The following is a 19,684-nucleotide window of genomic DNA, read 5'->3' on the forward strand; positions in this document are numbered from 1 at the left end:
AATACGTGAAGGAGGTACATGATGGAGCTGTGAGTAGGAAAGACACAGATGAGCAGCGATCAGTCAGATAAACCGTAACTGGAGAAAGTAAACGAGACAGAGAGGAGATGAGATGACAGAGGAAGCGTGTGCAGAAAGTAAACGAGACACCAGATAACGTGAATTAAGACGGGGACAAAGAACGATGCAGAGAAGATGCAGTCTGATTAGCCGGTCTGCTGTTAAAAAACACCAACATGTTCATGAAAAACGTCGTTCAGAGACGCCCTGATTGGATTTAAGCATCAGAAGACGTGTTCTGAATAACGACCAGCAGGTACACACAGCAGAAGAGGCTGTCGGACGATCGTAATTTTGGGCCTCCGCTTTGTCATGGACTTAGTGACTGACTGTAAGTAGGGCACAGGTGCAGCAGCTTCTGACCTCCTAATCGCCGGACACATTAAATATGTGTTACATCATCACAGATTTATTCATCGTTTAGAAATCAGCCGTCATTAAATCCTTTGACTAAATCCTATTCTGATGTCATCCGCCTCAACTCTCTGTGATTTACAGAGTTTATGATGGACAGTGAAGTAAACTGCTGACAGCTGTAGCTGCTGTATCTTTGCTAGTGTACGCTTTAGTCTGTTAGCCGTCGTTAAGCTGCTGTTAGCTCATGTTAGCTTACTGTTAGCTCAGTCTGTTAGCTGCTGTTAGCTCATGTTAGCTCAGTCTGTTAGCTGCCGTTAGCTCATGTTAGCTTTGTTAGCTCAGTCTGTTAGCTGCTGTTAGCTCATGTTAGCTCAGTCTGTTAACTGCTGTTAGTCATGTTAGCTCGGTCTGTTAGCTGCGTTAGTCAGTTCCTTATGTTAGCTAGTCTTGCTGTTGCTCATGTTAGCTCAGTCTGTTAGCTGCTGTTAGCTCATGTTAGCTCGTCTGTTAGCTGCTGTTAGCTCAGTTAGCTCGGTCTGTTAGCTGCTGTTAGCTCATGTTAGCTCGATCTGTTAGCTGCTGTTAGCTCTGTAGCTCGTCTGTTAGCTGCTGTTAGCTATGTTAGCTCGTCTGTTAGCTGCTGTTAGCTCATGTTAGCTGTCTGTTAGCTGCTGTTAGTTCATGCTGTTAGTTCGCTGTTAGTTGTTAGCTCAGTCTGTTAACTGCTGTTAGCTCAGTTGTGCTGTTGTGTCGTTAGCTCTGTTGCTCATGTTAGCTCAGTCTGTTAGCTGCTGTTAGCTCAGTTTGTAGCTGCTGTTAGCTCATGTTAGCTCAGTCTGTTAGTGCTTAACTCAGTGTTAGTGCTGTTAGCGTCTGTTAGCTGCTGTTAGCTCAGTTTGTTAGCTCTGTTAGCTGCTGTTAGCTCAGTCTGTTAGCTGTGTTAGCTCTGTTAGCTCAGTCTGTTAGCTGCTGTTAGCTCATTTGTTAGCTGCTGTTAACTGCTGTTAGCTCGTCTGTTAGCTGCTGTTAGCTGCTGATTAGCTCGTATGTTAGCTGCTTTTAGCTCATGTTAGCTCAGTTTGCTGTTAGCTCATGTTAGCCTGTTGTTAGTTTGTAAATACTGTTGTAGTGTTTGTAACCACTGAAAAGAAGAAGAGGTTTCAGGCCCAGCAGTCAAGCACTTCTATGGACATGATGGCAGAGGAGAAGAGAGTGAAGAGGACGCTGACGGAGGAAGCTAAGAGAGAAAGGAGAGAGTGAGCGAGCAAGAAGCCGCCGGACAAGAGTAAATGTGGGACTGACTTTTAGTGGTTGGTGAGAGCTTGGTGAAATAAAAGGTGAAAGACAGACCCGAGCTGGGCTGACTGCTGCTGGAAGTAGCAGTGAATCAGCTGCTGCTGGGACCTGGATGATGATTGGCTGTCAAGCGTGATGTGATAATCCAGCACATTATAAAATGTATTTCTTTGAGAATAACACTGAACTGAAAAGTTCTTCTTTGAATAACTGATGACCTCATCTAAATGCACTTCTGTGATCTGCCGACGAGAACACAGAAGACGGGAACAAAGAGAGTCCCTACAGTACTCAGTGTGCATAACAGTTCACAAGCAACAAAACTCCAACGCCGAAGAAGATTTTCTGGGACAGCGGCGATGTCTGCCTTTTGAAGAAAAGCCACGGCGTCATCAATAAATCATTAGGAAGTCCTCTGCTGAGCGACAGACAAAAGTCTGGAGAGAAAAAGGAAGAGGAAACGACTTGCAAAGGTGAAGCCGTTTATTTGCTGTGTTGGCAGACTGGAACATGCAAAACTGGCACGACGTGGACGCAACGTCCACGTCGTGCCAGTTTTGCATGTTCCAGTCTGCCAACACTTCATTATCTCAGAGAGAAATTGAATCGCGCTCCGAGAGTGTGGACGGTTGATAGAAAAAAGAGGCTGCTGGGTCCAAAACCACTTTATTATGCGACGGGTGAAGTACGAGCACTCGGTTTAAGAGGTAGCCATTACACGTTTAGATTATTCCCATTGATTCTGACAATACGATTACTCTGAACGAGACAATCGGCAAAGACGACGGGAAGAATCTACTTTGCATTTAACAAAAGGAGGAAGCGGGAAGAGGATCATTTCTCCTCGTGTAATCTTCTCACGAAGAATATAACGAGAAGAAAAGCTGCCTGGGCATTCCTAAGATAAGACTGTTCATAGAAGAGCGAACATAATCAGCATTTACAGTCCTGTAAATCTGTGAAGCTTCGGCTTTATTACTCTTTAATCAAGCTGTAATTAAGTCAGGATCGTTTTTATAAGAGGAGCCGTTCAGGAAGAAGTTGCTCTCCACTCGGTCGTACAAGCGACCCTGTAATGAGATTTTTGACACTTTGCCCTCAGAGTTATCCGCTCGAGTGTCCTCGAACAAGGAAGCGAGTTCAAACAAGTTCCAGGAGCTCTGCCCTGTGGCTCAGCCTCGACTCTGACCTCCCTGTCGAAGGGAGGAACGGGCTGCATCGAGCTACATCGAGCGCTCCCCCCAAAGACATCGAGAGTCTGCAGCAACAAAGCTCTACTTCGCCACCTGAATACTTTCTAGTCACCGTGGTGCAAACAGAGAGAAAGACACTCTGAACAACCGAGTGATCAACATGGAAACACCAAGCAGGATGGAAGAAGCCAACACTGGTGCATTCATACGAGTTCAGGCTCCGTCACACGAGGAGAAAACATCATCTTTATGAGATGATCAGAGCTTGAGATGCTGCAGAGATCAAGGTGGAATACCAAGTAGGCGATATGGAAAGTGTTAAACAATACGACATCATTATAGCGACATATCGTCACAGGTTTTTTTGTTTTGCCGTCCCATCAGGTTTTTCATCCAGAAGGTGAATGAGCTGCATGATTTAACGACATCTGAAATCGTCCTGTGTGTTCCATAGGACGGGCTCCCACAGTGGTTTTATTTGTATTCACTACATGCAACACACCCTCCACATACATCACTGACGCCGGTGATGTTTAATGAGTTTGCGGGTCATTATAATCCATCCTAAAACAATGAACTCCCCCCTCAGTGAGTGGTGGGGGCGTTTGAAACACGGAAGAAGATGAAGCTGAGCGACTTTTCCAGGAGATACAAGATAAGGAGCCATGGTCCAAACCTCCAGAACCCCTAACTCCACGTTGTCCTCGTTACAAACCTGAGCACCGTGGCTAACCGGAGGGTATCTCTCTATTTTGGAGCAGCGAGCCAACGACTGAGAACCAACGAAGAACTGCGGAAACATGGTGACGATGGTCTTTCTTTGGTTTTTGATATTTTCCATTGAGTCTGTGATTGACTGCTGCCACTAGTTAGTGACCGTGAACTACTGTAGGACTTCCGAGCCAACCAACCGTATTAGATCTTCACTTACATCTAGTGTTTCATGTCCACTTCAAACTTCAAACCAATCAGCGGTTGGGATTTACTTGTTTGTTCATATTTCTATGCTTGGGTTGATCCCAACAATAACATGAAGTCTATTTCTCTGCTGACCGTGCAAACACATTAAATGTATCTGCACTACGAGGTTCAACACTGGAGAGAATCTGTGACATGACCGTATAATACGAAGGAGGCGTCTTCAGGCATTAGTGATGGAGACGGGTAAATGGATGGAAAGCACCAACCGGCAACCCGTGTAAACATCCTCATTGGTGTAATGGCTCATTTCAGTTATTGGCTCTAATCATGTTAAAGTAAAACGTAGCCTCACTCTCGGACTTTTCCACATCACTGCTATTTATTCGTGCGTGCATCAACTGTTGAAAGTGGAGGTGAAGATGGAGGTCAACATTTATATGCATTGATTGGTGAAAGCTACACTAATGTGGTGAATGACGATGAACTGATGAGGGATGTTTGTTTGGATTGATGAAGCCGTTTAGTCAAAGAAAGAAACAAAGTACCTCTCGTGTCGTTCTTCGTTTACTCCTCCTGAAAATATGAGACTTGAGAAAAGAAAGAAGTCCGTTAAAAACAAGTCAGAGTACTGAACAATAATAATTATACCACAGTCTAGGCTGAGGTGTCAGTGGTGTTTCCCACTGAAGGACCGGAGAAGCGCCAAGATACCGACATCGTCCTCGATGTGGGGAAGGTGAGACATGCACGAGCAACAACCAATGCTGATTTTTGATTATTCCTGAGAAATAGGGGCGCATACTCGAGCTTCAAACAAAATGGAAGAAAAGTCGACCGTCACTCGATAGAAGCACAAAACTCCACCGACACCGTCCACCTGAGTTTACAGGGTCACTGGTTACAGACTCCCGACATGCACCTGAAGAAAAACTGTTGAACAACGGAGAAGAAACAAAAGCAGCTTCGCGGTCTGCAATAATTTCTTCTTTTCTTCAAATGGGAGGACACGTCAAAAAGGCGCTCTTGCTCCATCCACAGCTCCACCAGTTTCTACGGTCCAAAAGGACAGAGACGTCACGTTTCCACAGAGTATCATCCATGTTTACAACTGTGTAGCCAGTCGCCTGCTTCCTGACGGTGCTGGAGAGATGACCACCTTACCTTAGCAAAAACAAGGCAGGGAAATCACTCTCCCAAACTACACCCAACACCCATGACACAAAGAGTCCAAACCAAAGAATTGACATAAAGAATTGAGGATGACTGTAACGGCGTAATCATCCTGGATTTAGATGATCGGAACAGCCGAGGATGGACCAGCAGCTGGTCAGTGACTCCCATCAGCTCAGAGCGAGGCTCTTCTAACGGTGACCGAACTGTCCGGACAAATATCCAATATTGAAAAACTCAATGCTAAACACGCCTGATGAGTTACCTTGACATGATGTGGTGTAGTTTGTAGTAACTGAAGTTTTGTGTTTCTAGTGAATGAGGTTGGATCAGAGATCACAAGTTATCCATGCATGGCTGCCTGCTTGATCACGTACGTAGTTTATCAGTTCACAGCACTGACACGACTTGTATCTTTTCAGTGACAGTTTGAGTTTTTCATGACATGTTCAGACACTAATGAGATGAAAGCACTGACAGAGTCTCGTTTCATTTTAAAAAGGGACACATTAAAAGTTTATACAGGCCACGTCCTGATGGGATCGGATATAAAGTGCCACCGCGGGGCGCAGACATCTGTTGGACTGCATTCATGTTCGAAGTTCAAACCAATAAGCTCTCTGCGTGTTTGCTCGTAGGGGGAACATTTTGAAGCCACATTAATATGCATGTGCCTTCAGTATGTGTTTGACATTTTGTGTACGTATGTGTGTGCAGCTACGCCCCACTGCCTGTTCAAGTGTCAGTGTGACACACTGTGACGGAAGAAAACACAGTTATATAATCAAAGTGGAAGCAGTGGGAGCTTTGTTAAAGATTTAAGCGCTGGTGTTGTTTATGGAGTGTTGAGGTCTGTGTCTTTTTAAAGGCCACGAGATGTTTCCATTGATGCTTCGTTAGTACTGAAAAGGTATTTCTGCAGGAAGGTCATAATAAAACAAGTAAAGCAACACTTTAAAACATGATGCCCTCCATCCTAAAACAATGAACTCCCCCCTCAGTGAGTGGTGGGGGCGTTTGAAACACGGTTTCCAGGAGATACAAGATAAAGAGCCATGGTCCAAACCTCCAGAACCCCTGACTCCACGTTGTCCTCGTTACAAACCCTAACACCACGGCTAACCGGAGGGTATCTCTCTATTTTGGAGCAGCGAGCCAACGACTGAGAACCAACGAAGAACCGCCGAAACATGAAGACGATGGTCTTTCTTTGGTTTTTGACTTCCATATTTTCAATTGAGTCTGTGATTGACTGCTGCCACTAGTTAGTGACCGTGAACTACTGTAGGACTTCCGAGCCAACCAACCGTATTAGATCTTCATTTACATCTAGTGTTTCATGTCCACTTCAAACTTCAAACCAATCAGCGGTTGGGATTTAGGACCATGAAGGTGTGTACATGCTGTATAACTTTCCAGCAGCTTTAAAAACTCTTTAATTTTTAAATTTAATTTCTTCGGAAAGTCGACTTAACCAAAACACACTCAACTGTGACCCCGACACCACCCCGTTGATTACCTTTCTAACAGTCAAACCACTGTTGATTTGCTGTATCCGGACACAGTCGCGGAGACACACTTGAATCCAGGTACTTCAGTTGAAGGATGTTTCCCCTGTTCAACACCTCCACACTGAGCTGCTTAAAACTGAAGAAACTCTCCAACAAACTCACTTCACTGAACTCAAAGAATACATTTATTAACGCAGCGGTTAATATTTACTTTACCTCGCACTCTTTGGTCTCGTATTTGTGTTGAGATAATTGATAGAGAATCACTGATGCAGCAGCAGACAAAGAATTCAATGTGTCGATGCATCAGGACCGAAGCCAACAGGAACCCACGCCATACATTTCACCCATTTTAATTAAAGAAGAGCTAAAGAGCGGCGCTGAGTCAGATGGATGCGTTGTGAAAAAGCTCTTTGTCTGTCCGTCGACTCTCTTCCTGACCTCTGAGAGAGCACACGCTAAGTGTCGTCCCATTAATCAGCGGTGAACCTCCTCTCGTTGGGATCAAGGATAAGCCAAGATCCCGCTGGCGGACAAACCCCCCCCAGAGAGAAACATTGAGTGATGGGATGTGGCAGTGATGAGCTCGACGGGTCACTTTGAGATGATCTAAAACGCCCTCTGGCAGACACACTGCACGTCTTTTACCCTGAAGAAACGTTAAGTAATTTCAAATAAACGTGAAATCTTTCTAAGAGGAGGTCCAGGAGCCGGTAACCAGCCAACAACTGACCATTTACATATTTAGCAAAGTCGTGTTTGTGTCCATACAACCAATCCAAGTCCAGCATGCACTGTTCTTTTAACTCTGGTTGGAGAGCCGGATCCAACTTTTGGAAAAAACCCAGCCCGACCTCAATCGGATGGTCAAACGTCCACCGTCAGCCCGATCTAAACTCTGATACTCCATCTGTTGTGTTCTGACTTTATGTATTTCATGAAGAAGCTTCTAAATGCGAGTCTGACTGAAATTTACGCTGCAAAATAGAAACACAAAGAAGTTAAATTTGGTTTGTGTCCGATGGTTTAAGATAGAGAAACACAGACAGTTAATGAGAGAGAGCGAGCGCTGGCTAAAGTTAAACAAAATGTTTCACGTTAGAGTCAATTCATTTTATGCCAACATGATGGGACTACACGCAGAGGTCATGAATATTCTTTTAAGACTCTTGTTCAAAATGCTCCACCACAACCGGTGACGCGATTAGTGTTTATTTCCACCCCGTTATTTCTCCAATGGGCCTCTGCGATGACGACTGATGCAGAAAGCCTCGATTACAGGCTGTGTGGGAGAGCTCGCTGTGATCGATTACACGCTGTGTGAGCGGGGACAGTTCATGTTTGTGTAAGTATAGGCTGTGTCACTTTGTGCACCAATGTTCTGTGTATACATGTAAAACAGGTTTTATACGGCGCGCTAACTACAGGCAACAACATTAAAGACTGGATAAGTATGTGCCTTTCTTCTTCGTGGTGAGGTGACGGGAGTTAATAATTATACTGTCCGCTGACGATGAGACGCGTTCGAACACGAAGGCCATGTCGTATTAATTGATGCGTACATTAAGTACAGACTGTCACCACCATCTCAGCTTCTACCCACGATCCCTCCCTCTTTCATCTCGCCATCTAACTTCCCTCCACCCACCCGTCTTTGCTCCAACTCCGCTCGCCTTGTCCTTTGTCTTCTCCTCTTTTTTCTCCTCCAACCCTCCACTGATGCATTCCCTCCGTCTGTCTAATTTCATTTCACTTTCTTCCCTTCCTGGCTGGCATTTTCCTCCCTCCACCTTCCACCCTCCAACCAATCTCCCTCAATTTATTCTTTCCCGCGTTGCCGTCCGCCTCCCTCTGCTCTCTCCTGTTCCTCAATTTACTTCGGCCCATTTCTCTGTTGGTTTGGATCCCACCTTCACATTTTATTTTCTCTCCACCTTTCTGTTGTTGTTACAAAATGTTACTTCAATATATTTTTTTTTGATGTGTTGACACTCTCCTGACCCTCGGGCCCTTGACTCTTCAAACACCTTGGATCATGTTTCTCATGTGTTACCAGATGGATGTAGACTCCAATCAAAGTGGAAACTGGGTCAGTTTGGAGAACAAAGAGTACAAAAAGACAGTTATGAAAAAAAAAGCAGATTCCTGGAAGATTTTTCCGCGGTTACGGACAACAAAAATATCTTTATACCCACAGAGAATTCCTCCTTTCATTCCATCTCGGTCTTTGTTTTTTAAAGCGATGTGTTGGTGTTCATAGATGTTGACTGGAGTGCCCCAGATCCCAAGAACAAAATCTGGTGTAACATCACACCAATCGCTTTGGATGCGCCATCGAGCCGCTCGCCAACACAAACACACCTACGTCTTTTTGTGAGCTTTTCGCTTCGCCTCCCTCCCCCTCGGTTTCTGTTCCACTTCCCTCTTTTAGACCCGGCTCAGTCAGCAGAACAGCAGCCATTAGTGGAATTACTTTATCTCGGATAAATACGATTTTCCGATTCTGAATCGATTTGCATATTAATTCCTTAAGATCGATTCGTACATCCAAAGATCGATTTAATTAAATTATAATTTGAATACATTTTCCCCCGGTGAACTTTAACCCCACTAGTCGCGTCATTGAACATGCGAGGTGCGTTCAATGGCCGTCGGAATGACTATGATGCGTCCATGAACGTGGGAAAAATGGAAATTCACCGGAAATATAATAAAACTACAGACAAAAGAACATTCAAGGTAAACTCTACAACTGCCAGCCACTTCTGTACGTTCTCTTAAAATAACTGAGGCGATTGCGGGTTACATTTGCAAAGATATGCGCCCGTATTCCGTTGTTGAAAACAAGGGCTTCAGGCGACCAAAAAAATGGCTTTAATAACACTAACCCGAATCGAGATCGGATCGGATTATGATAATCGATTCTCAGTCTTGAGAATCGGAATCGAATCTTGGAATTTTAATCGATACCCAGCCCTACTCCAAAGAGAACGCGTCAAAAGAGCTACTTGTTACATGAACCTGGACTAATATGTTCCAGCTAACGAACTTCTCACTACAGGTGGTTTTAAAATATCGAAGAGGGACGACGTGCAGGTTTGGCAACGACAAGTAGATGCAACCAAGCAATCCGACTGATCAACCAAGACATTTAGGACATGCTCAAATCACCTGACTCATTAACGCCTCGGGTGTATTAAGAGCAAATTGACCCAAAACATGAAAATCTTTTGATTATATATTTTATTTAAGTTGGTAATTGTTGTGTAATCGCGATATTACACAAGAGGGTGAGCTTTAACATCATTACTGGCACAACAGTGTTTAATTACTGCACTTGTTGTCATCCTCTTATGAACCAGTGGCAGTATTCTTCCAGTCGTCGCAGTCGATTTGTTTCTAAATGTAACGTATCAAATAAAAAGGTCAACTGATATTCTGCCCGAGTTGTGCCGATGCCTTCAACTTTTCAAACTGTTAATCAAGAACCCGTCAGTGTGCAACATGTTTTCTGTTGCTGCGTCTCAAAGTTGCCTCTTTTATTCAGCAAGTTCAACTTTCTGTTAAATCAAGATGCAACTGGGAGTCTCTGGAGTGTTCACGTGATGTCAGTAATTATAATTTTAGTTCATTTAAGATTAAAAAAATCAAGTACACACCCGATTGAAAGGCGGGGTCATTCACTCGTGCACTGACAAATTTTAATAGTTCAAACTATTAAATTTTACACAGTGCTCCACGGGGAAATGTAAATTAAATATAGATCCTGTTTGGACAGGTTGTGCTGCACAGCGTTCATACCCTTTGGTGACTAAAAAAAACATATTGAAGGAGGTTTGTTGTCGTCACTGAAGGTGTGAAAACTGGTCTGAAAATACTGAGAACACGTCCCTGAGCGAGGCTGTCAGTCTGATTTGTGTCCGTCGACCTACACGGAGAGAAGATTTCTCTGAGTGAAGAGCACAGCCGACTTAAAGGCTCCACGATGACACGCCGAAGGAGACCGGTGTGTGATTTAACTACGGGGGAAGGCGATTTACACGCAGGACTTTATAATCAGGCTACTTTTATGATTTTGTACCATCATACTAACCAAAAAACAAACAAACAAAAAAAACACTTCTTATTGATTATCCTTACAAAGTTTCAGGGCGGTAACTCCCGGAGCCAGAGCCACTGAATGAAGCCGTTTACACAAAAACACTGCAGACAACTGTTATAGAAATTAGGGTTACACAGCTATTCAGATGTTTTAAACCATATGATACGTGTTTGTTCCTATTTGTTACATGTCTTGAGGGCACTTCCCTTTATTAATGTTTGGCTGAGACTGGCAGGGTGAGGTAAAGTTCAGGTTAATGTATGAACAGAGGGATTCCAGAATAAAATGAGCCAGGGAGGAGACATCTAGATTGGGGACATACTGGCTACTGATTAGGAGATATGTTGAAGAACACTGTTTAGATTCTATATATGCAAATTGACTGTTAACAATTAGCAGTGGTTGAGACAGCCCATCTTCAGGAAAATGTATAAGAACCAACTGTTAGAGCTCCTCGAGGAGCCTTTTCTCTGTAACCCCTTTAGTGTGTTGCACTGTGAAACGCTCCTTCTTGTACAAGAATAATAAATTCAACTTAAACTTTGATACTTTGAATCTGATCCTCCTTATTTAAGGGTTTTTCTTTAAAATTCTTACAACAACAACAAAGTCCAGACACACAGCAGGAGACTCTGCGTGTCAGACGAGCTCTCACGTGTAACTAAACTTCACAAACAGAGTCTCAAAATGACGTCACAGCCCCGTGACGCAGCCAAAAACTGACAATGCTCCGTGTTTAGATCCGCCCTGTGTGGGTCACGTGCTACTCGCAGGATATCGAAGACGTCAGTGGGATGTTTATGGAGATGAACCTACCTAACCGACTTGCGTAAAAACAAAAGCATTTGCAGCCGATATTGACTTTATCATCAGGAGTGAACAAGCAAACGCAGGTTTGAATTACAGACACGAGATATTTTAAATGCCTCTCGAGAGCAACACGGACACGAGAGAAATCCAGTGTTTACAGGATGACGACGCTGCACAATAATGATGATGTATAATATAATAATATATGTAGAGTACCACAGATTTGTTCGTTTTGTTTGTTAATATATGTAGAGTACCACAGATTTGTTCGTTTTGTTTGTTATTTGCCGTCTACTTTTGTTTACTGTAAGGTGTCAGAAAGGCGCCATTTGGCCGTCTACTTTTGTTTATTAGAAGGTGTCAGAAAGGGCCTAAAATAAAAGGTAATTATATTATTGTTATTTATTTATTATTATTATAAATTTGGTTTGTCGAGGAGCGTGAACCGTACCCGACCTCGTGTTGCTCTGAGTGGGTTGCTTCTTCAGTGTGTGTTCTCTGGGGGCAGTGTGTGTGTGTGTGTGTGTGTGTGTGTGTGTGTGTTCCTCCTCGAGAGTGGTATTTATGATTAATGACAGTTTCCTCTCGCCCGTGTGTGGATGATATGTGCGTGTGAGTGTTTCTACCATCTGCACTGCGTCCTTTAAATCCACTGGACGTTCTCTGGATGAATAACTTGTGTTGTGATGTTCACACCGCTCACAGAAAGCTGTTATGTAAGCTGGAAATATGATGCATGATGTGCATATAAAAAATAAAACACACAATCTTAAATCTTGGATTACATTTTTTCTACCAAACCCAAAAAAAACCCTGCATGTTGCACGTGACGACGGGTGAGGGAAATGAAGCCAATGCAGAAGTGCTAAAAATTCCTGTAATTCCTCTAACGTCCACCTGAGGCTGGCTCCAGAAGTGAGTCAGTCTCCATAAGTCCCCATGTCCAAATGTCCAACTTCACAGCAGAAATAAACATGTTTACAGCCTGGTACAAAAAACAGTTTTGGTCTCTGTAGCTAATTTCCCCGTTCATGACAACTGTACTGAGGGTGAATTTATATACAACTCACCTGTTCACATTATATTAAGGCTTAAAGTTATGCAGGGTTAAGAGCGGGGACGCTTTGATTGACAGGTGGGTGGCGTTACATGTATGTTCTGTACATGCAGTCAGTCTAAGCACAACATCCTGGAGTGTGTGTGTCTCGGTTGTGTGTCCTCGGATCAGCGCCGCCTGCCTCTGGGATCCAGATGTAACAGAGGCATTAGCCTACTTCTGTTAAATTAACATAAGTGTAGCTCCTCCGCTGCGTTCGATGAGCCGCTGTCCTGAAAACAACCTTTAGCCCACCTTTGGTCTCGTTTCCACGGAGTCTGCTCCGGGATTACTTTTTCGAGACGATGTGCGACTCGTCGTGTGATTGGTTTCACAGAACAGCCGTAGTATCGGGCGGTTCACGGGACGGAGGCTGTAATCCGTTTCCAAATGGCACGGATGGGATTGCCTCGATGACCTTGTTACTTATACGAGTCACACGTCGCAGGATACAACACTGCACTGCTGCATAATGCTCTCTGTGATTGGTGAAGACAGTAGCCGGATGTGTGAATATAAGGGAACTAAAACTGAACCACATGTTCAGTTTCACCAAGAAAAGTCTGTCGACTACTTTAAAAATGAGTGCTGAGCAAACAGATTCAGAGAAAATGCCAAACCTGTTAACACATCACAGCTAGAAGCGCCAAATTTACAACTTATCAGAAGTACCTGATAAGAGCAGCCCGCAGTGCCGCAGGCTGCTGGATGGATGAATGGGTGGGGGCTGATAGAAAGAGGAACACTTTCTCATCTCCGCGAGGCTCTCGTTGCACAGCTGTTGTTTTTTTCTGAACAATGATCTCTTAGTTTGCACATTAAACATGTTTCCACCGCTGACTGTACGAGGAACGGACGGAGTGACGTCACCCGCAGGTTTCTGATGCTCGAGGATTCACAGTTTTTAGCACTTCCACTTCATTTTCCAGCCTTGCAGGTTGCAGCTCGGTCAACAGTCACTACACAGGGACGTAACATTGAGTGTGTTGACTCGAACGGACGCGAACGCGAGAATTTCTTTCGCCTCAGAGTCACTGAAGTAAAGACCGTCTCTGTCTGATGTCTCTCGTCTCTGTCTGTGCTGAATCCTGAGTCTGTTTTCATCAAAGATGATCTACAACAACTGACCTGAAACTTGAAGAACTATCTGATCGACACGACGTTCGCAACTCTTCCAAACAAGGTCGTGATACATCAGAAAATCTTTGTCCTTACCTTCTCCATCTCTCCGCTCTTCCTCTTGCGTGCCGAGCGGGTGATTTTGACGGTGACGGAGTTCTCCTCTCCCTGCCGTCGCAGAGCCATCCGATTCGGCTGCAGGGGGCTGAACGAGATCTCCAGCTCAGGCCGGGGGAAGCGGCTCGCCCTGCCGTTCTCCGTGGAGATCTCAGAGGAGTCGAGCACGGACGGACAGCCAGCTGAGCCCTGTGGGGCCGAACGTGATGCTCAGGTTAAAGGTCACATCAGAAAGAGAGACACGTGTCGAGGTCTGAGGATGCCGGCCTCGGGATCAATAAATGATCTATTATGCCTCCCCACCACGAGTTAATCAACAGATCACGTACCTGACTGCTGACTGACACTCTGGTGTCCCGCCTTCCTCCTGACTTCCTGTTAACGGCTTCATTTTGGGGTTTCTCGACCACAATAGCAGGACTCTCCGTGCATTTAGTCTGCAAGGAATCAAACAAGAAGTCATGATGTGAAGTGTAAAACATTTGTCTGCCAGGTGAAGCCACTCTCGGCCTCTGTGAGAGACAAACAACAGCGGACTGACACGTCGACATCGTACAGCTGACGTTGATGTGTCATAATATTAAAAGGAAGATTGGCACGAAAGAATAGACGTAGAAGATGATGACCAAAAAACAAGAAATTCAAAAAGTCAGACTCTGACGGACAAACTATGAATAAATAACGTAAAAGTCTGTTTCCCGTTTCCGTTCTTTTATTATATCCATGCCGTGTAAATAAAGCTCACATATGATTTTTGGATTGAGGCTAAAAACTGAACAAAAGCAAACATCTCCACACCGCCCTCCTGCAGGCTCCGTCCTGACCGGAGCGTAAATGAAAAACAAACATCGGTTATGAAAAATTTAAAACAGAGAAGAAGCAAAACGATGCTGCCTGACATAAAACCAAAAATACAATCTGAAACTCTTTGATGGACTGATACTAAAAAACACCAGCAGCATTCCTTTAAGACTGACCTGAGTGACCGCCTCCTCTTGTTCGGCTGTCGAGGCCTCGAGCTCTTCCTTCAGTCGACGGATCTCGGCCTCCTTCTCGGACAGAGCAGCCTGCAGCTCTGCCACGACGCCGCCATCACCGCCGCTCTGTAAGAGGAATTAAAACACAGATAATTCAAACTTTGGTTTTAGGACGAGGAGGTCGGCTAAATAACCGATGTTGCACCTCTAAATTCAGGATGAGGCACAAGTTCAAATCAAACTGCTGCACAAAGCCGACGTCGCCTCATTCATGACGAAGAGGAGACGAAATTCAAACCACAGAATAATCTGAGCGAGCACGACAACCTGAACTTCATGTGAAACACGTGATGACCTCCGTCTCTCCCTGAAAAAACACTTCATCCTGTTTGAAATATGTCTGGATGCTTTTTTACAGAAATAAAATGTGTGCGATTAATTTAGATTGATAATCACAGAGCCTTTAATTAACTTTTGTTTTACCAATTAATCAGATTACACCATAAACGCTCACACATCTTAACTCTGTATTTACTGAATATGAAAGATGATTTGATTTTAAAATCACTGCTTGAATTCAGACGACCGTCACAGCTTCATATTTCAGAATCGGTGCTTTCAATACGTCTCGCACCTTCATCATCATCATCTTCAATTCTCTCCTGAATCTTTGCCTGATACAAATATTTTAAAATCAGTACGGTTGCATGAGACAGTCTGTCCGTCAGCATGTGTCCTCTCTGGTCAAAACAAAAGAGCAAACCTCTGTGAGAGAAGTTAAACGTGACGTATGTGGGACAGAGATGTGGCTCCACATTAACAAAGATCCAACGAGTCAAACTTGTGACCTAAAACACGACGAGCTGCTCGAAGAACTCTGCTGGGAAACCAAAGAATAAAGACAGCTGCTGGGTATTTATCTGCTACAAACGCTGCTCATCCCTTCTTTCCCTCCGCTCTCCAGATGAATCTAAAAAGGTCAACAGACACTGAAACAGGGCAGAAGATGTTTCACCTTGACCAATAACGTCACAGCGGACTGCAAACATCAACACTCGCTGTCTGAATCCGCCTTCTTTAACCTCATGGAACATTTCACGATGTGTTTTCTCGTGCTGAGCCTCTTTATTGTAAAAACTCAGCCAAGTCCTGACAGCTTGAGTCTCTGCCTCTGCTATCTTTGTGTCGTACTGACCTCTTGTGGCGGCTCTGTGTTATTCTGCCGGAGCTGCTGGATGAGTTTGTCCTTCTCCGCCTGGCTGGAGAGAAGCTTCTGCAGCTGGACCTCCAGCGCTGCGACCAGAGTGTCTCTCTCCTTCCTCCACCTCTCCATGGTCTGATCCTTCTCGGCCAGCTCGGACGACATGGACTCCTGAAAGAGAAGGAAAGTGTTTGTGCAGAATATGCTCCAACATTAATGTTTGCATGTTTTCATCCTCTTCTTACCAGCTGGCTCTGCTGTCGATTGTAGCGCTCCCTGTCTTCGACAAACTTCCTCATCTCCTGGTTCCTCTTGTCCTCGGCCTCTTTAGCCTGTCCGATCAGGGACAGCTTCTCCTCCAGCCACTTCTTACGCTCGGCCTGGTGCTTGTCTGTAAAGAGCTGCACACACACAAAAAAAAGAAGGTTGTTTCAAGTTAACTGTAAATCATTTGACATCAGAGGAACCTGAAGATATTCGTACCTTCAAGCTCTCCTGAGCCTGGGCAGCTTCCTGTTTGGCCGCTTTGAGCTCATCTGACGGATCGTCGACTTGATGGCGCGTGTTGTTCCCACGGTCCTGCTGCAGCAGCATCGCCTTCAGTTTGTCCACCTCTGAACGGGTTAAAGAATGAACACACACACTCAAAGACAGAGGAAGTTCTCCAGTAGAACTTTAGTTATTCCACCTGATCTGAAGTTATAAGTAAACTCTGCTTCCTGCACACTTCACCCAGACAAAGCATTCTGGTCACTACTCTGCACACTGCGGCTCTGTCGCCTTAGAGACACAACTCTGACTTACTGACCTGATTCTGGGATCTAAATAAAAGTTTTTCATGTTCTTACCGCCGGACAGCTCCTGGATCAGGTTCAGTTTCTCCTCCAAGACCTGCTCCATCTGGTCCTGCGTCTCCTCCTGCTCCGTCAGAGCCAAACGCATGTCCTCCATCACACGCTCCTTCGCCTCCAGGTCTGTGAGAACAAAAAAGAGTTTACGAGGAGAACGCCACCCTGGCCTGCACACAGCACACGCACAAAGACACACATGGTTTACCTTTGCAGGCCTTCTGGTAGAGCGTCTGGTCAGACTTGGTTTCAGATGATTGTTCCTGCAGGAAAGAAGCAGGAGAAGGTGAAGAGACGAAGATAAACCAACCTGCACACAAACAGGAGGAGCTCGCTGCTTCTGATCTCACCGCTCTGAGCTGCTGGATGGTTCGGTCTCTGTTGGCGACGTCGGCCTGAAGCTGCTTCTTCACTTTCTCCACGTCGCACAGCTTCTGCCTCAAACTCTTCTCCTCTTCTCTCATGGTCGAGATCTTCGGGACAGGAAAGTCACAAACAACGTTTATACAACATTGAACATGTCGCGTTCCCCTTTCGTCTTCCAGAAGGTCCGTTTCTCTCACCTCCTTCTGGACCTGCTGGATCTGCTTCTTGTAGTCGGCCAGTTTCTCTCGGAGGTCTGACGTGTCGTCCTCTTTCCTCTGAAGGTCGAGGCTGAGGCGCTTGGCTTTCTCCGACTCCTGCTTGGCGTTTTCCTTCAGTCTGAACGAGAGAAGATAAAAATGAACTGATGAAATGTGTTTCATAACATCCAGCTCGAGTTTAAAGACCGATGGAGTCCATTAGTTTGACATTTTAGATATTAAACATATTAGAGAGAGAAGGTTCATAACCATCAAACCATTTATCAACCATTTCACAACGTTCTTTAACTGTTCTTTCATCGTTTGCTGGCTTTTCCACCAGCGAGAATTTATGGGAATAAACCGTAAACTTAAATATTGGGAAAATATATTTTATCATCTTGACTAAAACAGCCAGATTTCCTGCAGGTCCACTTAAATATCTGCTCGTAGTCGACGTGTCTTGGTCTTTAAGAACTTTCTGGATCAGACAAAACTTATTTTAAACTGATTTCAGAGTATTCTCGTATCGTCTCATCGGGGGAATATTGAACATTTCTTTATGGATTTAAGGATAAAACAGTGAATGTCTTCAGTGTGTGGGACTTACCTGCTGATCTCCTCAGCTTTCTTCTCCAGCTCTGCGTCTTTCTGAGCGATGGCTTCATGTGCCACAGCCAGCAGCTCCCTGCGCCTCTCCACCTCCCTGCGCCGGGCCTCCTGGACCGCCTGGCTCTCCTCCTCCTCCTGCCGCTCTCGCGCCTCCTGCAGGCTCTTCTGCAGCGACGTTACCTGCGTGGCCTTTTCCTGCAGCTGTTTCTGCAGATCTGCGAGCTTCTCCTCCAGCTGAACGTCCGTTTTGCTGGCGGCCTCCTCAGTTCCTTCCAGGGTGGAGACCTTCGCCTTCAGGGATGCGACCTCGCTCTGGAGATCGGAGTTCAACCTCTTGAGATCTTCAGCAGAGCTGGACGAACGTCGAGCTTCTTCCACTTCAGCCCTGAGCAGCTCGACAGTTTGCTCCTGCTCGCTGAGCTTCAGCTTGAGATCATCTAAAAGTTTGCCGGAGGTCGTTTCCTGCTCGCTCAGTTTGTGTTTTAACTCCTCCAGCTGCTGCTTCTCGTTGAGCTGCTTCTCTGAGGCTTCCTCGAGTTTCGCTCTCAGCTGTTCGACCTCTTCTTTGGAAGCGCGTTGTTGGCGTTCGAGCTCTGATCGGAGCTCCTCCAGCGGTCGCTGCGATTGCTCCTCTTGCTCCTGAAGCTTCTTCCTCAGCTCTTCAACTTGATGTTTTGAAGCCACTTCTTGTTGATTCAGCTTCTCCAGCTGCTGCTCGGAGATCTGCTGTTTCTGCGCCAGCTGTTCTTCTGCCTGCGCTAACTCACGCTGCAGCTCCAACATTTGTGCGAGCGTGCTCTCGTGTTTCTCCTTCTCCTCGGCCAGATTCTTCTGAAGCTCTGACAGACGAAGATCGTTGAGACCTCTGGATGATCCCGAGGTCTGCACCTCCTGTTTCAGGGTCTGAACTTCCTGCGTCAGGGTGTGGATCAGGGACGTTTTCTCCTGGATCTCCTCGGAGAGTTTGTCCAGTTGTGCCTGAGAAGTTTGGAGTTGGGCTAACACTCGTTCGGCTCGCTCCGTCTCCGCAGTCACCTGCCGCTTTGAGGCTTCCAGTTTGTCAGTCAGCTCTCTGACTTCCTGTCGAAGTGCCTCGCCCTCCTGTCGCCTCTTTTCCGTCTCCTCAACCAGCCGGCTGATCTCCTTCCTGTCCGCCTCCACCTCTTTGCGGCTCCTCTCTTCAGCAGCGAGCACGTCGTCTCTGCTTCGCTTCTCGTCTTCGAGCGCTGCGACGGCTTCTTCCTTGACTCTCCTCTCGGCTTCGAGGGCCGCCGCCGCGTTCTCATTCACACGTCTTTCTTCTTCGAGGGATGCGAGCATCTCCTCTTTGTTTCTCTTCAGCTCCCCGAGCGTGGCGAGGGCCTCCTCCCTTGCTTTCCGCTCCTCCTCTAAGGACGCCAGGGCCTCCTCTTTTCCCATAGTCTGATACTCCAAAGCAGCGATGGCATCTTCTCTGCCTTTCTTCTCCTTCTCGAGGGCAGCCAACGCCTCCTGGGTGACAGAAGTATTAATTAATATCGATGAAACGGAGATGAGTCTAGCAGTGAACTAAACATACACAGACTGTAAATGATGGAGGAGTAAGGGTATGTTCGGTATCCTTCAGTTGGAAGTCTATTGGATCAGATGAAATGTATGCAGACACTGTTCAGCTGAAGTCCGACATCTCTGTGGAAACACCCGAATATGTCACTGAACAGACTTGAAGGTCTCTGAAGACCTGCAGCTGTA

General features: G+C 45.6%; 1 protein-coding gene across 4 annotated transcripts in view; it reads right to left on the minus strand.

Moving 5' to 3' along the window:
• Positions 1-19,684, minus strand: part of kif20ba (kinesin family member 20Ba) — a 30,634-nt gene that overhangs the window by 4,556 nt on the left and 6,394 nt on the right. For 3 of the 4 annotated variants that reach the window (XM_027275531.1, XM_027275533.1, XM_027275532.1), the window contains exons 19-30: positions 17,952-19,444; positions 17,342-17,480; positions 17,129-17,251; positions 16,987-17,041; positions 16,779-16,904; positions 16,414-16,544; positions 16,176-16,331; positions 15,925-16,101; positions 14,730-14,855; positions 14,082-14,189; positions 13,732-13,941; positions 4,373-4,414 (exon numbers count right to left, since the gene is read on the minus strand). In XM_027275531.1, coding sequence (XP_027131332.1) covers positions 4,373-4,414; positions 13,732-13,941; positions 14,082-14,189; positions 14,730-14,855; positions 15,925-16,101; positions 16,176-16,331; positions 16,414-16,544; positions 16,779-16,904; positions 16,987-17,041; positions 17,129-17,251; positions 17,342-17,480; positions 17,952-19,444 — 2,886 coding nt within the window. The remainder of the gene's footprint in view (positions 1-4,372; positions 4,415-13,731; positions 13,942-14,081; positions 14,190-14,729; positions 14,856-15,924; positions 16,102-16,175; positions 16,332-16,413; positions 16,545-16,778; positions 16,905-16,986; positions 17,042-17,128; positions 17,252-17,341; positions 17,481-17,951; positions 19,445-19,684) is intronic. The other variant, XM_027275534.1, reaches the window with a different exon arrangement.

The sequence above is a fragment of the Larimichthys crocea genome, unplaced genomic scaffold (assembly GCF_000972845.2).
Source record: "Larimichthys crocea isolate SSNF unplaced genomic scaffold, L_crocea_2.0 scaffold146, whole genome shotgun sequence".
NCBI classification, from domain to species: Eukaryota; Metazoa; Chordata; class Actinopteri; family Sciaenidae; genus Larimichthys; species Larimichthys crocea.